Source organism: Anopheles ziemanni, chromosome 3 (genome assembly GCF_943734765.1).
Source record: "Anopheles ziemanni chromosome 3, idAnoZiCoDA_A2_x.2, whole genome shotgun sequence".
In the NCBI taxonomy this organism is placed as follows: domain Eukaryota; kingdom Metazoa; phylum Arthropoda; class Insecta; order Diptera; family Culicidae; genus Anopheles; species Anopheles ziemanni.
This window is the reverse complement of record NC_080706.1, coordinates 58,973,175-58,993,002: the sequence shown is the minus strand read 5'-3', so window position 1 is coordinate 58,993,002 and position 19,828 is coordinate 58,973,175. Positions and strand designations below refer to the sequence as shown.

The following is a 19,828-nucleotide window of genomic DNA, read 5'->3' as shown; positions in this document are numbered from 1 at the left end:
ACTCCATCTCGATTTTCAACTGGCAGAAATTGCTTCCACAGGTACAGCAGCTACAGCTACAGCTTCGATATTTGCTGAAGATTGCTACGATGCGAACATTTTTTCACGATTATCGGATCGCCGATAGAAAACGGCACTATTTCGCAAACGTTTTAATTCGGGTTGCCGCCGCATTTTCACAGGATTTATGAAATAAAATATACACCAAGTATTTACAACACACTGCACGACCGTTTGTTTCAAAATGTAAACAATTCCTCAACGGGCTTATGCTCACACGCACAAGTCTATGCTGTTGGGAACATAACGCGAGAGAAAAGGACGGAACGATAGAGCAGACAGCATTTAGATTGTCATCAGGAAGTAAGGGGTATGACAAACGGTGGCGGAGTGGTTGCGGGGTAGCTCTCCGGACGTGGAGGGGTTTTTTTGTATGAAACTTTCATGGGTTCGGGTCGAAACGTCAATTTGGCGCTCCTTGGGCGAATAAACACCCTAAAATGTCCAAAATGTTGCTTGGGAGTAGCAGACTAGTACACGAATGCCCTGTTTGTCAACACTTATCAGCTGATCGCTTTTATGGAATTTTGGGAGTCGTCATCAAGCTTCGTCTGCTTCAATCGTGAAATAACGGCAAAGCTTGCTAGATGTGTGGAAGATAAGGTGGTTCGACCCTCGGTCTGCAATTGTAATGCTGAAATAGTACAATGGTAGGTATCAAGAGGTAAATGCAGTGTTAGTTATTTCTTTTAAACAAACTTAATTGATAAAAAAGATTAAATGCCATCTGCTATTTTCAGCAAAATCGATACTGTATCATCGGCGCTGGGGCTTCCGGTATATGTTCTGCCAAGACAGCACTAGATGCTGGTGGCCGTGTGACTGTATACGAAAGAACCGATCGGATTGGAGGCACCTGGGTGTACACCGAAGATGTAGGTACCGATCGGTACGGACTGCCGGTGCATTCCAGTATGTACGAAGGGCTGAAAACGAACCTTCCGAAGGAAATTATGGGATTTCCTGGCTACGAAATGCCAGAACAAGATGCATCCTACGTTCGATCGGATGAAGTGTTGCAATTTCTTCAAGATTATTCCGATTTTTACGATGTTACCGAGAGGATCAACTTTGCACATCTAGTGGAGGAAGTAAAACCAGCCACGGATGGCTCCAATGGATGGACCGTACGGATAAGGAATCTCACCGATGAGTCAATCAATACGCAATCGTTCGACTTTGTATTGATTTGCAACGGACATTACCATACACCTCACATTCCCGAGTATGTTGGTCGTGAAAATTTTCGTGGCATGCAGCTACACAGTCATGACTATCGTAAGCCGGACATCTTTCGAGGACAAAATGTATTGGTGATTGGGGCTGGTCCGAGTGGAACGGATCTGACCTTGGAAGCTGCAAAACAGGCGAAAACCGTCTACTTCAGTCATCATGTACCGGAGAAGTTAAAAAATCTGATTTATCCCACCAATGTCATTCAGGTGCCAGACGTACTTCGCATTCATCAAGATTCCGTCGAGTTCCAGGATGGGTGTAACCACCAGATCACCGTCATTTTCTACTGTACTGGATATCGATACAGTTTTCCATTTCTACATCCCGACTGTGGTGTAGATGTGGACGATAATTGGGTTCGGCCACTGTATAAACATGTGCTGAACATAAACCATCCGACAATGGCCTTTATTGGGCTACCGTTTTACGTTTGTGCTACGCTTATGTTCGAATTGCAGGCTCGATTTTGTGTAGCGTTTTACAGTGGACGACTTTCAATGCCCAAGAAGACGGAAATGCTCGATGATCACGAGTGTGAGATGAACGAGCGGAGGAGCAGAGGGTTAAAGAAACGACAGGCGCACATGATGGGTGCCGACTATCAGGGATCGTACTATCGATCCCTTGCGCATCGTGCACAGATCACTCCAATACCGGAAGTTATGACGGATATACATATAGATAGCGGAAAAAGAAAAAAGGAAGATTTACAAAATTATCGAAACGACGTCTATAGAATTGTGGACGATAAAACGTTTGTGAAGTGTCATGTTTCAGAGTTAAATAACTTGATGGAGAATCTTGCTCTTAAAAAAGCGATGAATTAAACGGAAAAGTTGTGTCTGTATCGGTTTTTGATATTAGATTGGTTTTATAATACGGAAAAGGTGTAATTATTTGCTTGTTTATTTCCAAACTACGCCTCAATAAAGAAGTTATTGAAGAATATTGGGGAGATCAAAGAAAAGAAAGAAAAAAAAGGATGAGCAAAGGTAAATAGAAGAAAATGGTAAAAGAGTAAATGAGGCCCCGCACCCCTTGGTTGATTGCGTAGCCGAAATTAACGGTACACACTACGGTTCAAATACTCGTAGGTTGAATTTAACGAATTAATGTATCACCAATTGCATACATTCAGTTTAAACGTCCACAAGAGGTGTAGCCACGATCGAAAACATGGCGGCCGGGGCCTCATTTACTCTTTTACCAAGAAAATTTGTTGTACATATATTATGCGAATTTTAAATAAAAAAAGGAGTCGAGACTGTTCGAAATTGGAAAAAATGTTCGACATTCAACATAAAATTTATTTTTGAACATTACGATTCTATCTATATCGGATGAAATAAATTCCGCCAGTTATAACTTCGTTCAGATGCTAATAGACTCGCAAGCTTGAGCTTGAAGTTATGATTTCAAGCTACTCCCGCAGCGTTGCTATTATTATCAGGAATCTTAATCTTCATAAAATGTTCATCATCAATCACGCGATATTCGTAGGATCTGAAATTGACATCCTCCTTCTTGCTGTTAATACAATCAGCGTGCATTTTGGCCAGCACCGGTTTCAACGAGTCTATTTCAGCAATTTGCGCCAGGTCATCATAATACCGTTGTTGTAAATCACCAGCTAGCATGTGTGTCAACTTGCCAGTTAAACCACGTGTCTGTCGTTCTGCATTCTCCCGTTGCCATGCCGCAAACATCTCCTCACGGCTAGGCAGTTCCTTTGCTCCACTGTAAAATTTCAGACAAAATCTTGCCTGTTGGTCCATCATGAGCATCAGGCACGCGTTGAACGGCAACCCGATAAACGCCATCGTCGGTTGGTTTATGTTGATACAATGATAATACAGCGGAGTGATGGCGTTATTGTGCACTGCTACGCCACAGTCTATGGAGATGAACGGTACCGAATAACGATACCCCGTACAGTAGATGATAACGTCAATATCTTCGTAGCTACCGTCAACAAAAATCACTCCAGATGGGATTAGTTTCGCAATTTCTGGTTTTTGTATAACTCGGTCGCCCGTATGCAAGGGATCTTTTGAGCGATGGCTTAGAATGGTTTTGCTAGCATGTAATGCTACATCTGGGGCAATGTCGACTCCACTATGGCCACCTCCAACTATCAGGACCCGATCGTCAAGGTAGTGTTCGCTACGACGGTAGTCTTTGCTATGCAGCTGACGCCCTCGGAATGTTTCCCTACCGAGGAAGTCCGGTATTACCGGTGAGTTGTAGTGACCATTGCAGACCATAACGAAATCAAAGTTATAGTTATGGTAACGGTCATTGGGTAAATCTTTAACCAGAACCTGTGTAGTAGAATAAGAACAGAAATGTGACCGTACATTAACTCGTGAATAAAACTTCAACGCTAACGCTACACTCACGTCCCACATATTATGCTGGAAATTTCTAGTCACTCGTACCACCTGTTGCTCAAACTTGATCACTTTTTTCAGTTGATGCTTTTCAACGTAACCGTTTAGTTGTTTGGCAACGTCCACCAATCCGACGAAGGTACTCGCTTTCTCATCGATTGGATAGTCCGGATAGCCCATTCCTTGCTTAACCAAATTGGTTTGCAAGTTCGCGTACATGCACGTTATATCAATGCCGTTATGGTCCTGTCCGGTGTAATCAGTGTAATTCCACAGTCCTCCAATTTGTTGAGTTTGCTCGAAAACAGTCACTTCGGAGTTATCATCCAGAGCCAGGGCATGTCTGGCGGTGCATAGCCCTGCCGGTCCGGCACCAATAATGCAAAATCTCTTCGATTTACTCTAAAACATCATTTTCAATGTACCATTGTATGAACATTTTATGTCAAACATCCCATACTCACCATCGGAGAGCACATTCGCAACTAAAAAACGAACGGTATCTCGAACAACACTGATGGACAGTCAAATGTTGATAAGCCGGGTGACCCAAGGCGATTAACACCAATTGGTGATTTTTTTTCTATTAGTATTTGTAGTCACCAGCTGGTCCACTTAACTTTGAATTAACTCGAACTGAGCCAAGTTTAAGGTGATATACATTAATTTATTTATAGAAGTGTCTGTAATATTGCATTGTACAAACTATCTATGAATGTGTGTTTATTCTGTTTTTTCTACTCATACTTGTATCGCCTGCTTTGTGATAAGTACTATCTTTACCAATATTTCGAAGAATTCCGCCATTTATACTTATCTTACCATTGCGTATGTTCCCACGTGGTGTCTACATGCGTCCATCAAACATCGAACACAATAGGCGACTTCATTGCAAAACAGAAGAACGCAAAAACTTTGCCCAAGTCATCTATTAATTCTTTAAATCTTAATTTCTCATAGAAATAGGCATAGGGATCGTCGACAACGAAATAGCAGCAAACAAAATAACAGACAAGTACAGCTACAATGATGCAACCCAAAACGCCAAACTATTCATGATACGGAAAGCTAAAGACTGGTTGAGATTATCCGTTTCAATATAAATGTTCCGTTATAGTTAATTCGTTGAGTGGATGTTGTATGAAAACACACATCACACCTGCCACGCTAAGAAAGAATGAGTTTTTCCGTAGTTACCTACGTAGACGTTCAACCGAACTACCCATATAGTCCATACATTTTGTATGGGAGATTCCGTTTCCGTGTACTTCAGACAAAATAACTTTTTATCTAGACGTCGGATTGATTTGAAATTTTCAGTAAAGATACTTGAGGGTGTTTTCTAAAATATTGTATGATTTTTATAATGTTACAAATTCATTAAGTATATTAATTTTAGGTACCAACAAATTTCACCCTTCACATCTATAACCCAAACCTGTGTAGCTCCAACATTTTAGATAGGAGTTTTCATTTTCTGTGTTTCAGTATGCGTATCTTTGATCATTGAATCTTAATTAATTGAAATTTTCAGAATTTAATTCTATTTTTTTTTCAAAACTGATGTAGAAATGTTAAATGTTCAAAAAGAATAGTTCCATTCGGAAACACGAATCCTTTAATTTAAGCAATTATGCCTTTCGTTTAGGTCTTACAATCTTAATGTTATCTTAAAAACAAGTATGCTACACATCATTTTGTTCAGAAAATGTGCGCCAAAAACACGTTTATTAATCCGCTTCTATTCGACTATGTATGTGATTCGAGGTACAAAAAAAGCTAAGTAACTCGGGGTCCACACTACAGCGCGACGTTCCGTCACGAAACGCGACGTCGCCTGACAGGCGGCCGAACTCCATACAAAAAAAATGTCGCACAAATCGCGCTAGTGTAGAAACAGCGAAAAACGCGACGTCACGCTAGCTCTTGTCACTCGGGGTCCACACTACAGCGCGACGTCGCCTGACAGGAACTGAACTCCATATAAAAAAAACCTTGCGCGATGCCGCGCGAGTCGCGCTGGATTTTTTTTGCATGGAGTTCAGCGCCTGTCAGGCGACGTCGCGCTGTAGTGTGGACCCCGAGTCAAATGTCAATTCGAAATGTAAACAAACCAACAGCAGGACAAAACGTAAACAAACCGAATCACAAACGCGAACAAAACGAGCAATATTCTTCACGAAACATCGGATTTTTCGTTGTACTACTTATTTCTAGACTTCACAAATGTAATTCAGTCATCAAACTCAGTTTTAATTGATATTTTTACCAAAGTTTTTTTGGGTGCCGAAACATACCCGGTTGACAGAAATTGACATTGTTGCTGGTACTATGTAGTTCCAGCAAGAGTCCCAGCAATCTGCCATGGAAAAACTTGCTGGTACTACATGACAGCTGCAAAAAATTTGAATTTTTGTCAACCGGGTGCTCTTCAACAAGTAGGAGATGATGTGGAAATACATACTTCCTACGGTGGGGCAAATATCGTCGATGGTTGTTTTAGGTGGTTTTATCAGTGAATTTCAAATGTAGAAGCGCCAAACTCACTCAGGGTGCATAAAATACGTAGCTAAACAAATATCATGCATTACTACCTCAAAATTCAATTAAAAATTTTAGCCGAGTTTGCGCCCCAATGTGATACATATTTCCACATACTCTCCTACCTCTGTCGCGCTTGGCTTGCGCGATTGTTCTGCCGAAACTGGGCTACTTTTGAAACGGGACGTCGCGCTGCAGTGTGGACCCCAGTAAAAGTGAGGGTTATGGAAAAACTCAATCCTTACTCGGGGTCCACTCTACAGCGCGACGTCCCGTTTCAAAAGTAGCCCAGTTTCGGCAGAACAATCGCGCAAGCCAAGCGCGACAGAGGTAGGGGAGTATGTGGAAATATGTATCACATAGGGGCGCAAACTCGGCTAAAATTGTTTGTTGAATTATGAGGTAGTAATGCATGATATTTGTTTAGCTACGTATTTTATGCACCCTGAGTGAGTTTGGCGCTTCTACATTTGAAATTCACTGAGAAAAGAAACTAAAACAAACATCGACGATATTTGCCCCACCGTAGGAGGTATATATTTTCCGTCATCTCCTAGTTGTTGAAGAGCAGTTTGTTTACGTTTCGGTACCCGAAAAAACTTTGGTAAAAATAATTAAAACGAAGTTTCATAACTGAATTACATTTGTAAAGTGTAGAAATAAGTAGTACAACGAAAAATCCGATGTTTCGGGGAAAATATTGCTCGTTTTGTTCGCGTTTGTGTTTCGGTTTGGTTACGATTTGTCCAGCTGTTGGTTTGTTTACGTTTTGAATTGACATTGGACAAGTGTTAGCGCGACGTCGCGTTTTTCGCTTTTTCTACACTAGGCATCGTCTAGCGCGATTTGTGCGACACTTTTTTTGTATGGAGTTCAGCCGCCTGTCAGGCGACGTCGCGTTTTGTGACGGAGCGTCGCGCTGTAGTGTGGACCCCGAGTTAGAATAGATAAAAACAGAACAGACGCATACAAGAATTACTAGGAACAACATTCCCGACGAAAAAAGAATAAAATAACGGAAAAAATTGTTTCCAGTTGAAGCATGAAGCGAGCGAAAGTTTATTAATTTCTACAATATTTTTTGCAACTTTACATAAAATTTCGAGTAGTTGAGAATCTATGTGCAAAGATATCAGTACTAAAATACATAAAAGGCAAACTACTATGTAAAAAGCATGAACTACACAGATAAATGGTTGTAGATGTGAAGGGTGAATGAAACTTAATGAATTTTTAAAATTATAAAAACTATACAATATTTTGAAAAACACCCTCAAGTATCTTCACTGAAAATTTCAAACCGATCCGACGTCTAAATAAAAAAATATTTGGTCTGAAGTACATACAGGAAAACGGAATCTCCCATACAGAACGTTTGGAGTACTCGGCAACGGATGAACATTTGAGGGGTATCAACCGAAAAACGTGAATGAAAATTATTTAAATTCCTTGAAAAAAAATGTGTTCTTTAGCACTACGATAGAAAATAAGTTTTTCTAGGCAGTCAAAATAAAATTCCACAAACTACCCAGGGTGAAATTTTTTGAAACCTGAAATTAACATGCTTAATACCCTTATTAGACGAGGGCTTTTATACCCTTATTAGACCTTATTGGGAGATACATTCCTTCCTCAATATCGGAATCAGGCATGACCGGTTCCGATTTTCTTTCGACTGGAATTTATATGTCAAAGTGGCGATTGGTTTACTTTTTGCTTTGTTGTTGAATCCTGAGAGATTCATGAATCCTGAGAGATTCATGAATCCTGAGAGATTCATTAATCTCGAGAGATTCATGAATCCTGAGAGATTCATTAATCTCGAGAGATTCATGAATCCTGAGAGATTCATGAATCCTTAGAGATTGAATGAATCCTTAGAGATTCATGAATCTTCATGAATCTTCATGAATCCCCAAAGATTCATGAATCCTCATGAATCCCCAAAGATTCATGAATCTTTCGTTCAGAGATTCAGATTCATTAATTTTGTTGAAAGATTCATTCAGATTCATGAATCTGAATCTGAAATACACAACTCTAGAAAAAACCCATTTTGTGGAACTTTGCGTTATTACACGAGCGGACATTATTTATATGTCAAACGCCCTGCCAGAGCCTTATTTCAATTCCTTCGAATTTTTTTTTGTTTAGCAAAACGATAGAAAATAAGTTTTTCTCGGGGGTCCGCGACAGCCGAGCGGTAGCGCCGGTTAGAAAATCGGCCCATGAGCGCCGGGGCTCACCACCTCGACGGCGTGGGTTCGAATCCCAACCGAGACCGGACCCTCCCCTGTACGAGAGGACTGATTTTCCACGTACAACAGGGAAACAAGTCTCGTAAGCCCTTAACGGGCAGGCATGACCAAGAGGTCGTTACGCCAAGAAGAAGAAGAACAAGGCTTTCTAAAAGTTTCATGCCGATACGTCAATCCAATCAAAAGTTAGAACAAAAAAACACTCCGGTTAAGTGGTTGAACGGGTAACGGTTAAAGAATCTTTATTTTAGGTACAGTCGACTCTCGATAATTCAAAGTTGGAGGGACCCAGAAAAAAGTACGATTTATCGAGAGTTCGAATTATCAAGAGTGGTAGGAAATAAGCAGCTACGGTTGGTGAGTTATGAACTAGAAATAAGTATGCGTGTATTGATTTACTTTATGCCTTTACCCACCGTTTTCGCTAACTGTTTTTTATTTACTTTTCTTTGTGCACCTTCCTACAAAGCATGTGTGCCCCAAATATGTCCGTCAGCCCGTCTACACCATGTAATCTAATTCGGACGAAAATCTTCGTCCCCGTTCAACAGAATGTTACGGGGGGTTACCCGCAATGTGGCGCGTTCTATCACGTTGCAACTTGTTCAGAACTTCGAATTGTTGCGAGTTGAGTGGATAGTGGACAGCTTCGAATTACCGCGTGAAGAGAGCAACCTAGCTTCGAATTTTACTTCGCTTTATCGAGTGTACCAAATCGTATTTTTTTTATTCGAAATAGTGAGAGTTTTCCAAGGGACTACTGATATAGGCAGGCGCGTCGGCCAGCGCGTGCCGAAAGTGTCCGAAAAGATGTTAGTTTGACAGATTGTAGATCACATTCGGAACACGGACGCGTCGGACGCGCGCCGTCTATTTTCGGCCTTTTAGAACCTACCTTGCATTTTCGTCTGTCAAAACCTGACGCGGTACAGCACTGACACCAACCACTGAATGATGTAACCTACTCGCTCGGTCTTAGACCCTTGATAGGAGTGTCAAACCGTGAATCAAAAGTGTTTTGTTTGGAACATGGTTTGATCGAGAAAGTCTATTTCGCCAAAAATAAGAAAATAATGGAACGATTTACAGCCGTCGAACAACTAACTGACGATAATCCAAAAGGAGCAGGCTCGAGTGGTTTAGTAATACGTAAGGATAAAGGCAAAGATGATATCGTTTTTAAACAACCGCAACCATCGCTGCTGGGATTGGACAAACTCGCCGCTGCTCGTCGTGCGGAACGCAAAACAAACAACAAACTTTCTTTTTACGGACACGAAGTGGAAGACGGGGACGATACTCCAGATGAGAGGAACCACAGTGCTAGGAGTAGCAGGAAGGATTACCCTTCTCCGCGGCATCGTCGGGACCGTGACGACAGAGAAGCCCGGGACCGGGACGAGCGAAGCAAGCGTAGTCGGATGGAACGGGAGCAACACTCGCGAAAGTACAGGGAGCGAGCCGTTGAAACGCCTTCATATGGTGGCGGCGTGAATGAAAAGGCAAGGCAAAAGCTCACCAAAGGATCGTCGGACTGGTATGAGGCAAGTAAGAAAAAGGGTAGCCTATACGCTTCATCCAAGGATATGCACCCTAAGCGTGAACGACATTACACACCGAGCGTACGCGCTGGCTCCGAATCGCGGCGAAGGTAAATATTATGATGCTATCTCTTCAGAACCTCTTTGTCATGCTTTACTTTTATTTTCTTTGCAGTACATTCTCAAGGTACGAACCGAGCACTCCGAGAAGTAAATATCGCTCGAAGCAAACATCCAGCTCTACCTGGTCCGACGGTGAAGATGACGGTGATACGGCAGGACCTCGATCATCGTGGGATTTTCCTACACCAAAGCCATTCTCTGGCACTGAATTTTCCGACGCCGATCGTGAGCAGTGGCAAGAGGAACAGCTTCGTCTCGATCGCGAATGGTACGGCAGTGATGATGAGCGACAGATGAACGAATACTCCGAGCTGAACTCGCAATATCTACAGCAACGTGAGCAGCAGATTCAGTCGCGTAACAACCGCCGAATATCGGCCCAGCAGCGCCAGATCAACAAGGATAACGAGCTGTGGGAGAAGAATCGTCTTCTCACGTCTGGCGTGGTGATGTCGGTTAACGTTAACGAGGACTTCGACGAGGAAGCCCTCGAACGGGTGCATCTGCTAGTGCACCATACCGTACCACCTTTTCTGGACGGACGGATCGTGTTCACCAAGCAGCCGGAGCCCGTAGTGCCAGTCCGTGAGCCGACGGCTGATATGGCGATAAATGCCCGCAAAGGTAGCGCCTTGGTGCGCACCTACCGCGAGCTAAAAGAACGTAAGCGTGCTCAGGCGAAACATTGGAAACTCGGGGGTACAAAGTTGGGCAACATTATGGGCGTTGCGAAGGACAAAGACGATCAGGATCCGGCCGAGGGTGAAGACGGATCGTACGATTCACGCAAGGATCAAAAGTACGCTGATCATATCGATGACAAGCAGGGAGATAGTTTCGAGCATGCCCCACGCCGGAAGACGATCCAACAGCAGCGCCGCTCGCTTCCGGTTTTCGCCGTGCGGCAAGATTTACTAAATATCATACGTGAAAACTCGATCATCATTATCGTCGGTGAAACGGGTAGCGGAAAAACGACACAACTCACGCAGTATCTGCACGAGGACGGATACAGTGCCAACGGGATGATAGGATGCACGCAGCCGCGCCGTGTAGCGGCCATGTCTGTGGCAAAGCGTGTTTCCGACGAGATGGATTGTGCGATGGGACAGGAGGTTGGCTACGCAATCCGCTTCGAAGACTGCACCTCTGAGAAGACGGTCATCAAGTACATGACCGATGGTATTCTGCTGCGAGAAAGCTTACGCGATAAGGAGCTCGACAACTACAGTGTGATCATTATGGACGAGGCGCATGAACGTTCCCTTTCGACGGACGTGTTGTTTGGGCTGCTGAGAGAAATTGTCGCCAAAAGGAGGGACTTGAAGTTGATCGTTACATCCGCTACGATGGATGCGGGAAAATTTTCCAACTTCTTCGGCAATGTACCAACCTTCACTATCCCAGGACGTACGTTCCCGGTGGATGTGTTTTACGCTAAGAATGTGTGCGAGGACTACGTCGATGGTGCGGTGAAACAGGTACTGCAAATCCATCTCCAGCCGACGGAAGGGGACATTTTGGTGTTTCTGCCCGGTCAGGAAGACATCGAGGTGGCCTGTGAGGTGCTGGCGGAACGTTTGGGTGAAATCGATAACGCACCAGCGCTCTCCATTCTTCCCATCTACTCGCAGCTACCGTCCGATTTGCAAGCCAAGATATTCCATCGGTCGTCCGATGGGACGCGCAAGTGTGTCGTAGCCACAAACATTGCGGAAACGTCGCTAACTGTCGACGGTATTTCGTACGTGATCGACGCTGGCTATTGCAAGCTGAAGGTCTATAATCCTCGCATCGGTATGGACGCCCTCCAGATCTATCCCATCTCGCAGGCAAACGCAAACCAACGCTCGGGTCGTGCCGGCCGTACCGGCCCAGGCCAAGCGTTCCGGTTGTACACCGAGCGGCAGTACAAGGACGAGCTGTTACCGCTTACGGTGCCCGAGATTCAGCGCACCAATCTGGCTAATACAGTACTGCTGTTGAAGTCGCTCGGAGTGAGTGATTTGCTTCAGTTCCATTTTATGGATCCACCTCCGCAGGACAACATTCTCAATTCACTGTATCAGCTGTGGATTCTGGGTGCGTTGGACCATACCGGAGCGCTCACTCCGTTGGGTCGACAAATGGCAGAGTTCCCACTGGATCCACCGCAGTGTCAGATGTTAATCGTGGCTAATGAAATGGGATGTAGCGAGGAAATTTTAATCATTGGTAAGTTTTATATATTTTCCTTTCTAATTAATTGGTTTAATTGTTGGTTAAAAGATAAAAAAAAACATACACAAACACAAAGAATTAGACCTGATTGTATCTCTCAATCAGATTAACTTTTGCTCTCACGAAATTTTTTTTTTTGCTTATTTTGTATCTTTCATGTCCTTTTACTGCGCACAACATTTTTTGTTCCCAAATTTAATGGATTTAAGGATTGATTCGCGTTATTTGCGTCACGAGAAATATTAACAAGCTGATATATGTTTAAGCAATGTGTTTGAGATCAAAAATTTCAATTAGATGTCAAAAATGTTTTCAGCTTTTTATGTTATCATTCACTATATTCTATAGAATCTATGAATACATTTTTATTCAAGCACTTTACACGAGCATTAACGAAGTATCAACTTATAAAAAGTTGGAATAATCAATTCGTAAGCATTGATTGTTCATTGCCACTTCGAACAAACACAAAAACGATCCTATATTCAAGTTTTATTTATTTTTCCATCTCATTTAAACACTTAAAATAACTGGTGCCGATAGAATTGCTTAAAATATATTTTCTTTCAATACCGATAGAAATGTTTTCTTTTAGCTTTATAGATATGAATATTCCAGTACATATGTAAAAGTCCAGCATCAATCTTGCTGGAATCGTTTCACAAGAACGAATGATTGCATTCGGAAAGTACCAGATTAGCAAGAATGAAAGGTTTGATAATTCAATTTTTTAATGAAGATCATGATTCATGATTTCATATTATTATACTTATTATTACCTAATAAGAATCATCCCTGACGCGGTATGTCTTATAATATTGTATCAATTAGCAATACACTGCCAAATGGTTTTTAATGCAACCGAAAAATAATTTGTGTGATAAGATTCTACGTGGTGTACGTGTCCTATTGATAGCTATTTTATAACACTGTTTTTTTTTCTTCACTAGTGTCAATGCTGTCGGTGCCGTCAATATTTTATCGGCCTAAAGGACGCGAGGAAGAAGCAGATAGTGTAAGAGAAAAGTTCCAGGTACCTGAGTCGGATCATTTAACGTACCTTAACGTGTACCAGCAGTGGAAGATGAACAAGTAAGTTGAATTAAGGTTAAAATTTCTTACATAAAATAAATAATGGCGTAATCTCCTTTTCAGATATTCGGGCTCATGGTGCAACGAACACTTTATACACGTGAAAGCGATGCGCAAAGTGCGCGAGGTTCGTCAACAGCTCAAAGATATTTACAGTCAACAGCAAAGGCTAACGCTGAAATCGTGCGGCACGGATTGGGATGTGGTGCGGAAGTGTATTTGTTCGGCGTATTTCTACCAAGCTGCACGCCTGAAGGGCATCGGAGAGTACGTAAATTTGCGGACGGGTATGCCTTGCCATCTGCATCCCACCTCTGCACTGTACGGGCTCGGTACCACTCCGGACTACGTCGTGTACCATGAGCTGATCATGACGGCGAAGGAGTACATGCAGTGTGCAACTGCTGTCGACGGTTACTGGTTGGCCGAGCTGGGTCCGATGTTCTTTTCGGTGAAGGAAACGGGCAAAAGCGGTCGCGACAAACGTCGCCAGGCTGTCGAGCATCAGAACGCGATGGAAGTACAGATGCGCGAGGCGCAGCAGCAAATGGAGCAGCGTAAACATGACGAGGAGAAGCTCAAATTCACGATAAAGCAAGAGATCGTTACACCGGGAGCCACACCAAGGCGAACACCGGCCCGAATCGGATTGTAAACATCTGGTATCCAATTGTTCTGTGCTAGTATGTTGAATGGACTTAGGAATAAAGTTAAAACAGAGAATTACCCTTCCTACATTAAAATTACCATAAGTATTTTCTATACTTTCTATATTTATGTTATGCTTATGTTAAATATATAAATTTGGGGTTGCCCATGGCGCAGTGATAGCGCGAAGAAACACCACGCTAGAGGTGCGGGATCGAATCTCGAGTGTGGCACCCCCGGGTATTACGAACGGCTAACCACCAATCTATAATATACCGTCTTTCGGTCACACAAACTCTCTTCGGAGAGAGGCCTTGTCCCACTAGGGGATGTCGTGCCACATAAAAAAAAAAAAAAAAAACCACCAATCTATGGTACACAGTCTTACGGCCACAGTAACTCTCTTCAGGGAGCGCCCATAGTACCACTAGAGGAAATATTGTACCACTTTATTGTGATTTATTTATACCTTGATGTTACATCTAGTGTTGTGCCTTATGAGTCTTTAGACGAGAAATTCATTCATATTGATTGATTAATGAATCTTTTGGGATTTGAATCATAGAAAAATCTTTTGAATCCTCAAGGAATCATCATGACTCTTCTTGATTGTTTCATTGACGGGGATCAAGCGAAAACAAAAATCAAAGAGGGGCCTCTTTTCCTATTTTGTTTAACATCAGTTAATCTTTGGGATTCATGAATCTCTCATTTATTGATTCATTCATCTAAAAAACGAAGCAAGTAACCAATCATGTCTTTCTGAATGTTTTATATACTAAAGCTCCCAACTTTTACTGCAATCATTTTTTTCAAGTGTAATACACATTTTCCTATGTATTAAATTTTGTCATTTGAGAAGGTAGAATCTCCCAAAGAATATTGAACATCCATAAGAAGTTTAATATAATGTTTTAACGCAGGACAAATAATCATCGCAATGGAATTAAAGTATTGGTGGACCATAAATGAATCAATTTTTATTCGAATTCAAATACCTACTTTTAAATTACATTATTCATTTTTCAAATATTCAGCTATGTTTGCCACTGGAGTAATATATAATTACCACAACTCAAGTCTGTCACAACTCGATACACACTACGATATACTAGCAAAAAATGTAAAAACTACCTTGCAACATTGTTCTCGATTTTATTTTTTTCTCATTTTTACACAACTCAACGTAGTATTGTTTTGATAATTTTATCAAAACTCAGTGAAATTAATAATTTCAATATTTTATTAATAATTAGCGCATTATTGGCGGAAAAAGGTGAAGTCATTTTAATTTGCAATACGCAAAGAGAGCTAGAAGCGGAATGATGATCACAACAAACATGGGCAATGTATGAATTTTATTTTTATATATCACATAGACTCCATGCGAAAATACAAATGAACAGTAAACTTGGCAAAGAAATTACCTTTTTTAATAAAATTAATATTGAAAACTTAAGTTGCAGTAGAAAAGGTCTCAATGAAATAATTTTTCAGTCACATTTTGTATTGTTTTCTGCAATGTAATAGATCCTATAAATTGAATTAAATTTTGTTAAAATTGAAAATTGTTCAAAACGACAACAAAATGGTGCAAATCAACACATGGCAAAGCAGTTTACTAAAAATGCTAAATTATAAGGTTCGTAGAAGCGTTAATCGCTTTTTTAGATAATAGGGATTGAAATCCTGGCTGAGGGTTCCCCATGTCTACGAAATATATAATTTAGCAGTTGGCACAGCTTTGTCCGTTGTGTTCTGAGATGTGATACCAGAGACATGTAAATTTAATTAAATTTTGTTTTCCATCCGGTTGTGCGATAGTTAAAAAACCGGAATGGCCTCAAATAACCCGCGATAAAGGATACACCGAAACATTATCAAAAGGGCAACAAAACGGTACAACTCAACGCTTGGTATAGAAGTTTACTGGACAAGGCAAAGTTGTATGGTTCGTAGAAACAATCACTTTTTTAGATAAGATTGGTTTCCAAACTGGAGCTGTAAGACGAAGGAAACGAGTTGTTTTCTCAGAAAACCACAGCCAGTAAATTTGATTGAATTTAGTTTTCATTCATTATTTTCTTCTTAACTGAATGTCAAAACGAGCATGCGACTGTAAAAACAACCAAAAACATCCGGGAAATACCACAGATAACCCGCAAAGCGCGCGTAATGGGGGAATCCTGTATTATTTAAAACAAAATGTTTCGTTAATGTATGAAGCAGTTCTTTATTTGATTCAATGGAATCCCGTCCTGTTAGAAAATCAGCCTATGAACCCCTTGACGGCGTGGGTTTGAATCCCAACCGAGGTGGAACCTGTTCGTGAGAGGACTTGACAAAGGAACAAGCCTAGTCTCCTTCATGGGACAGAAATGACCGAAAGGGTTTCGAATAAAGTGCTTTGTAATCTACGACTTGCTAACGATGTTAATCTGAAACAGCAAAGGCTAACGCTGAAATCGTGCGGCACGGATTGGGATGTGGTGCGGAAGTGTATTTGTTCGGCGTATTTCTACCAGCTGCACGCCTGAAGGGCATCGGAGAGTACGTAAATTTGCGGACGGGTATGCCTTGCCATCTGCATCCCACCTCTGCACTGTACGGGCTCGGTACCACTCCGGACTACGTCGTGTACCATGAGCTGATCATGACGGCGAAGGAGTACATGCAGTGTGCAACTGCTGTCGACGGTTACTGGTTGGCCGAGCTGGGTCCGATGTTCTTTTCGGTGAAGGAAACGGGCAAAAGCGGTCGCGACAAACGTCGCCAGGCTGTCGAGCATCAGAACGCGATGGAAGTACAGATGCGCGAGGCGCAGCAGCAAATGGAGCAGCGTAAACATGACGAGGAGAAGCTCAAATTCACGATAAAGCAAGAGATCGTTACACCGGGAGCCACACCAAGGCGAACACCGGCCCGAATCGGATTGTAAACATCTGGTATCCAATTGTTCTGTGCTAGTATGTTGAATGGACTTAGGAATAAAGTTAAAACAGAGAATTACCCTTCCTACATTAAAATTACCATAAGTATTTTCTATACTTTCTATATTTATGTTATGCTTATGTTAAATATATAAATTTGGGGTTGCCCATGGCGCAGTGATAGCGCGAAGAAACACCACGCTAGAGGTGCGGGATCGAATCTCGAGTGTGGCACCCCCGGGTATTACGAACGGCTAACCACCAATCTATAATATACCGTCTTTCGGTCACACAAACTCTCTTCGGAGAGAGGCCTTGTCCCACTAGGGGATGTCGTGCCACATAAAAAAAAAAAAAAAAAACCACCAATCTATGGTACACAGTCTTACGGCCACAGTAACTCTCTTCAGGGAGCGCCCATAGTACCACTAGAGGAAATATTGTACCACTTTATTGTGATTTATTTATACCTTGATGTTACATCTAGTGTTGTGCCTTATGAGTCTTTAGACGAGAAATTCATTCATATTGATTGATTAATGAATCTTTTGGGATTTGAATCATAGAAAAATCTTTTGAATCCTCAAGGAATCATCATGACTCTTCTTGATTGTTTCATTGACGGGGATCAAGCGAAAACAAAAATCAAAGAGGGGCCTCTTTTCCTATTTTGTTTAACATCAGTTAATCTTTGGGATTCATGAATCTCTCATTTATTGATTCATTCATCTAAAAAACGAAGCAAGTAACCAATCATGTCTTTCTGAATGTTTTATATACTAAAGCTCCCAACTTTTACTGCAATCATTTTTTTCAAGTGTAATACACATTTTCCTATGTATTAAATTTTGTCATTTGAGAAGGTAGAATCTCCCAAAGAATATTGAACATCCATAAGAAGTTTAATATAATGTTTTAACGCAGGACAAATAATCATCGCAATGGAATTAAAGTATTGGTGGACCATAAATGAATCAATTTTTATTCGAATTCAAATACCTACTTTTAAATTACATTATTCATTTTTCAAATATTCAGCTATGTTTGCCACTGGAGTAATATATAATTACCACAACTCAAGTCTGTCACAACTCGATACACACTACGATATACTAGCAAAAAATGTAAAAACTACCTTGCAACATTGTTCTCGATTTTATTTTTTTCTCATTTTTACACAACTCAACGTAGTATTGTTTTGATAATTTTATCAAAACTCAGTGAAATTAATAATTTCAATATTTTATTAATAATTAGCGCATTATTGGCGGAAAAAGGTGAAGTCATTTTAATTTGCAATACGCAAAGAGAGCTAGAAGCGGAATGATGATCACAACAAACATGGGCAATGTATGAATTTTATTTTTATATATCACATAGACTCCATGCGAAAATACAAATGAACAGTAAACTTGGCAAAGAAATTACCTTTTTTAATAAAATTAATATTGAAAACTTAAGTTGCAGTAGAAAAGGTCTCAATGAAATAATTTTTCAGTCACATTTTGTATTGTTTTCTGCAATGTAATAGATCCTATAAATTGAATTAAATTTTGTTAAAATTGAAAATTGTTCAAAACGACAACAAAATGGTGCAAATCAACACATGGCAAAGCAGTTTACTAAAAATGCTAAATTATAAGGTTCGTAGAAGCGTTAATCGCTTTTTTAGATAATAGGGATTGAAATCCTGGCTGAGGGTTCCCCATGTCTACGAAATATATAATTTAGCAGTTGGCACAGCTTTGTCCGTTGTGTTCTGAGATGTGATACCAGAGACATGTAAATTTAATTAAATTTTGTTTTCCATCCGGTTGTGCGATAGTTAAAAAACCGGAATGGCCTCAAATAACCCGCGATAAAGGATACACCGAAACATTATCAAAAGGGCAACAAAACGGTACAACTCAACGCTTGGTATAGAAGTTTACTGGACAAGGCAAAGTTGTATGGTTCGTAGAAACAATCACTTTTTTAGATAAGATTGGTTTCCAAACTGGAGCTGTAAGACGAAGGAAACGAGTTGTTTTCTCAGAAAACCACAGCCAGTAAATTTGATTGAATTTAGTTTTCATTCATTATTTTCTTCTTAACTGAATGTCAAAACGAGCATGCGACTGTAAAAACAACCAAAAACATCCGGGAAATACCACAGATAACCCGCAAAGCGCGCGTAATGGGGGAATCCTGTATTATTTAAAACAAAATGTTTCGTTAATGTATGAAGCAGTTCTTTATTTGATTCAATGGAATCCCGTCCTGTTAGAAAATCAGCCTATGAACCCCTTGACGGCGTGGGTTTGAATCCCAACCGAGGTGGAACCTGTTCGTGAGAGGACTTGACAAAGGAACAAGCCTAGTCTCCTTCATGGGACAGAAATGACCGAAAGGGTTTCGAATAAAGTGCTTTGTAATCTACGACTTGCTAACGATGTTAATCTGATGATTTTGTACACTAATACTCAACCTTTAATTCTAGATCCTTGCTTTCTGTATGTGCTATAGACCATTTCACCTTCATGAACAACTGTTGTATTGTTCATATTATTCGCGGTCGTTCGCCTAGTGTCCTTACCCTTCCATTGTGTTAGCGTACGCTGCCTCCGCCTCGCGAATGACCGAGTTAGCAATAGACAAGAAACGACAACAACGAAACCCACGCTACACCCGTTATCAATTGATTTCACGTTTCAATTGACTCCATTATGGAGGGCAGTCGCGAGAGTGAGAATGCATCGGTTGCACCTGCTGCATCTGGGGCACTGAATATGTTGTGAAAAGTAGAGGCG

At 41.1% G+C, this 19,828-nt stretch overlaps 3 protein-coding genes across 3 annotated transcripts; 2 read left to right on the top strand and 1 right to left on the bottom strand.

The window, feature by feature from the left end:
* The first annotated feature begins 707 nt into the window (after positions 1-707).
* Positions 708-2,123, top strand: LOC131285120 (senecionine N-oxygenase-like). Its single transcript, XM_058313980.1, has 2 exons — positions 708-724; positions 776-2,123. The coding sequence occupies exons 1-2, from the start codon at positions 708-710 to the stop codon at positions 2,121-2,123; spliced, it is 1,365 nt and encodes a 454-aa protein (XP_058169963.1).
* A 588-nt stretch (positions 2,124-2,711) lies between these two features.
* Positions 2,712-4,493, bottom strand: LOC131285119 (senecionine N-oxygenase-like). Its single transcript, XM_058313979.1, has 3 exons — positions 4,434-4,493; positions 3,696-4,088; positions 2,712-3,617 (listed from the first exon to the last, which is right to left on the bottom strand). Exons 1-3 carry the CDS (start codon positions 4,491-4,493, stop codon positions 2,712-2,714), a joined length of 1,359 nt encoding a protein of 452 aa, XP_058169962.1.
* Positions 4,494-9,524: 5,031 nt separating this feature from the next.
* Positions 9,525-14,186, top strand: LOC131289835 (pre-mRNA-splicing factor ATP-dependent RNA helicase PRP16). Its single transcript, XM_058319169.1, has 4 exons — positions 9,525-10,136; positions 10,202-12,363; positions 13,320-13,461; positions 13,525-14,186. The coding sequence occupies exons 1-4, from the start codon at positions 9,559-9,561 to the stop codon at positions 14,114-14,116; spliced, it is 3,474 nt and encodes a 1,157-aa protein (XP_058175152.1). The 5' UTR covers positions 9,525-9,558; the 3' UTR covers positions 14,117-14,186.
* The last annotated feature ends 5,642 nt before the right edge of the window (positions 14,187-19,828 follow it).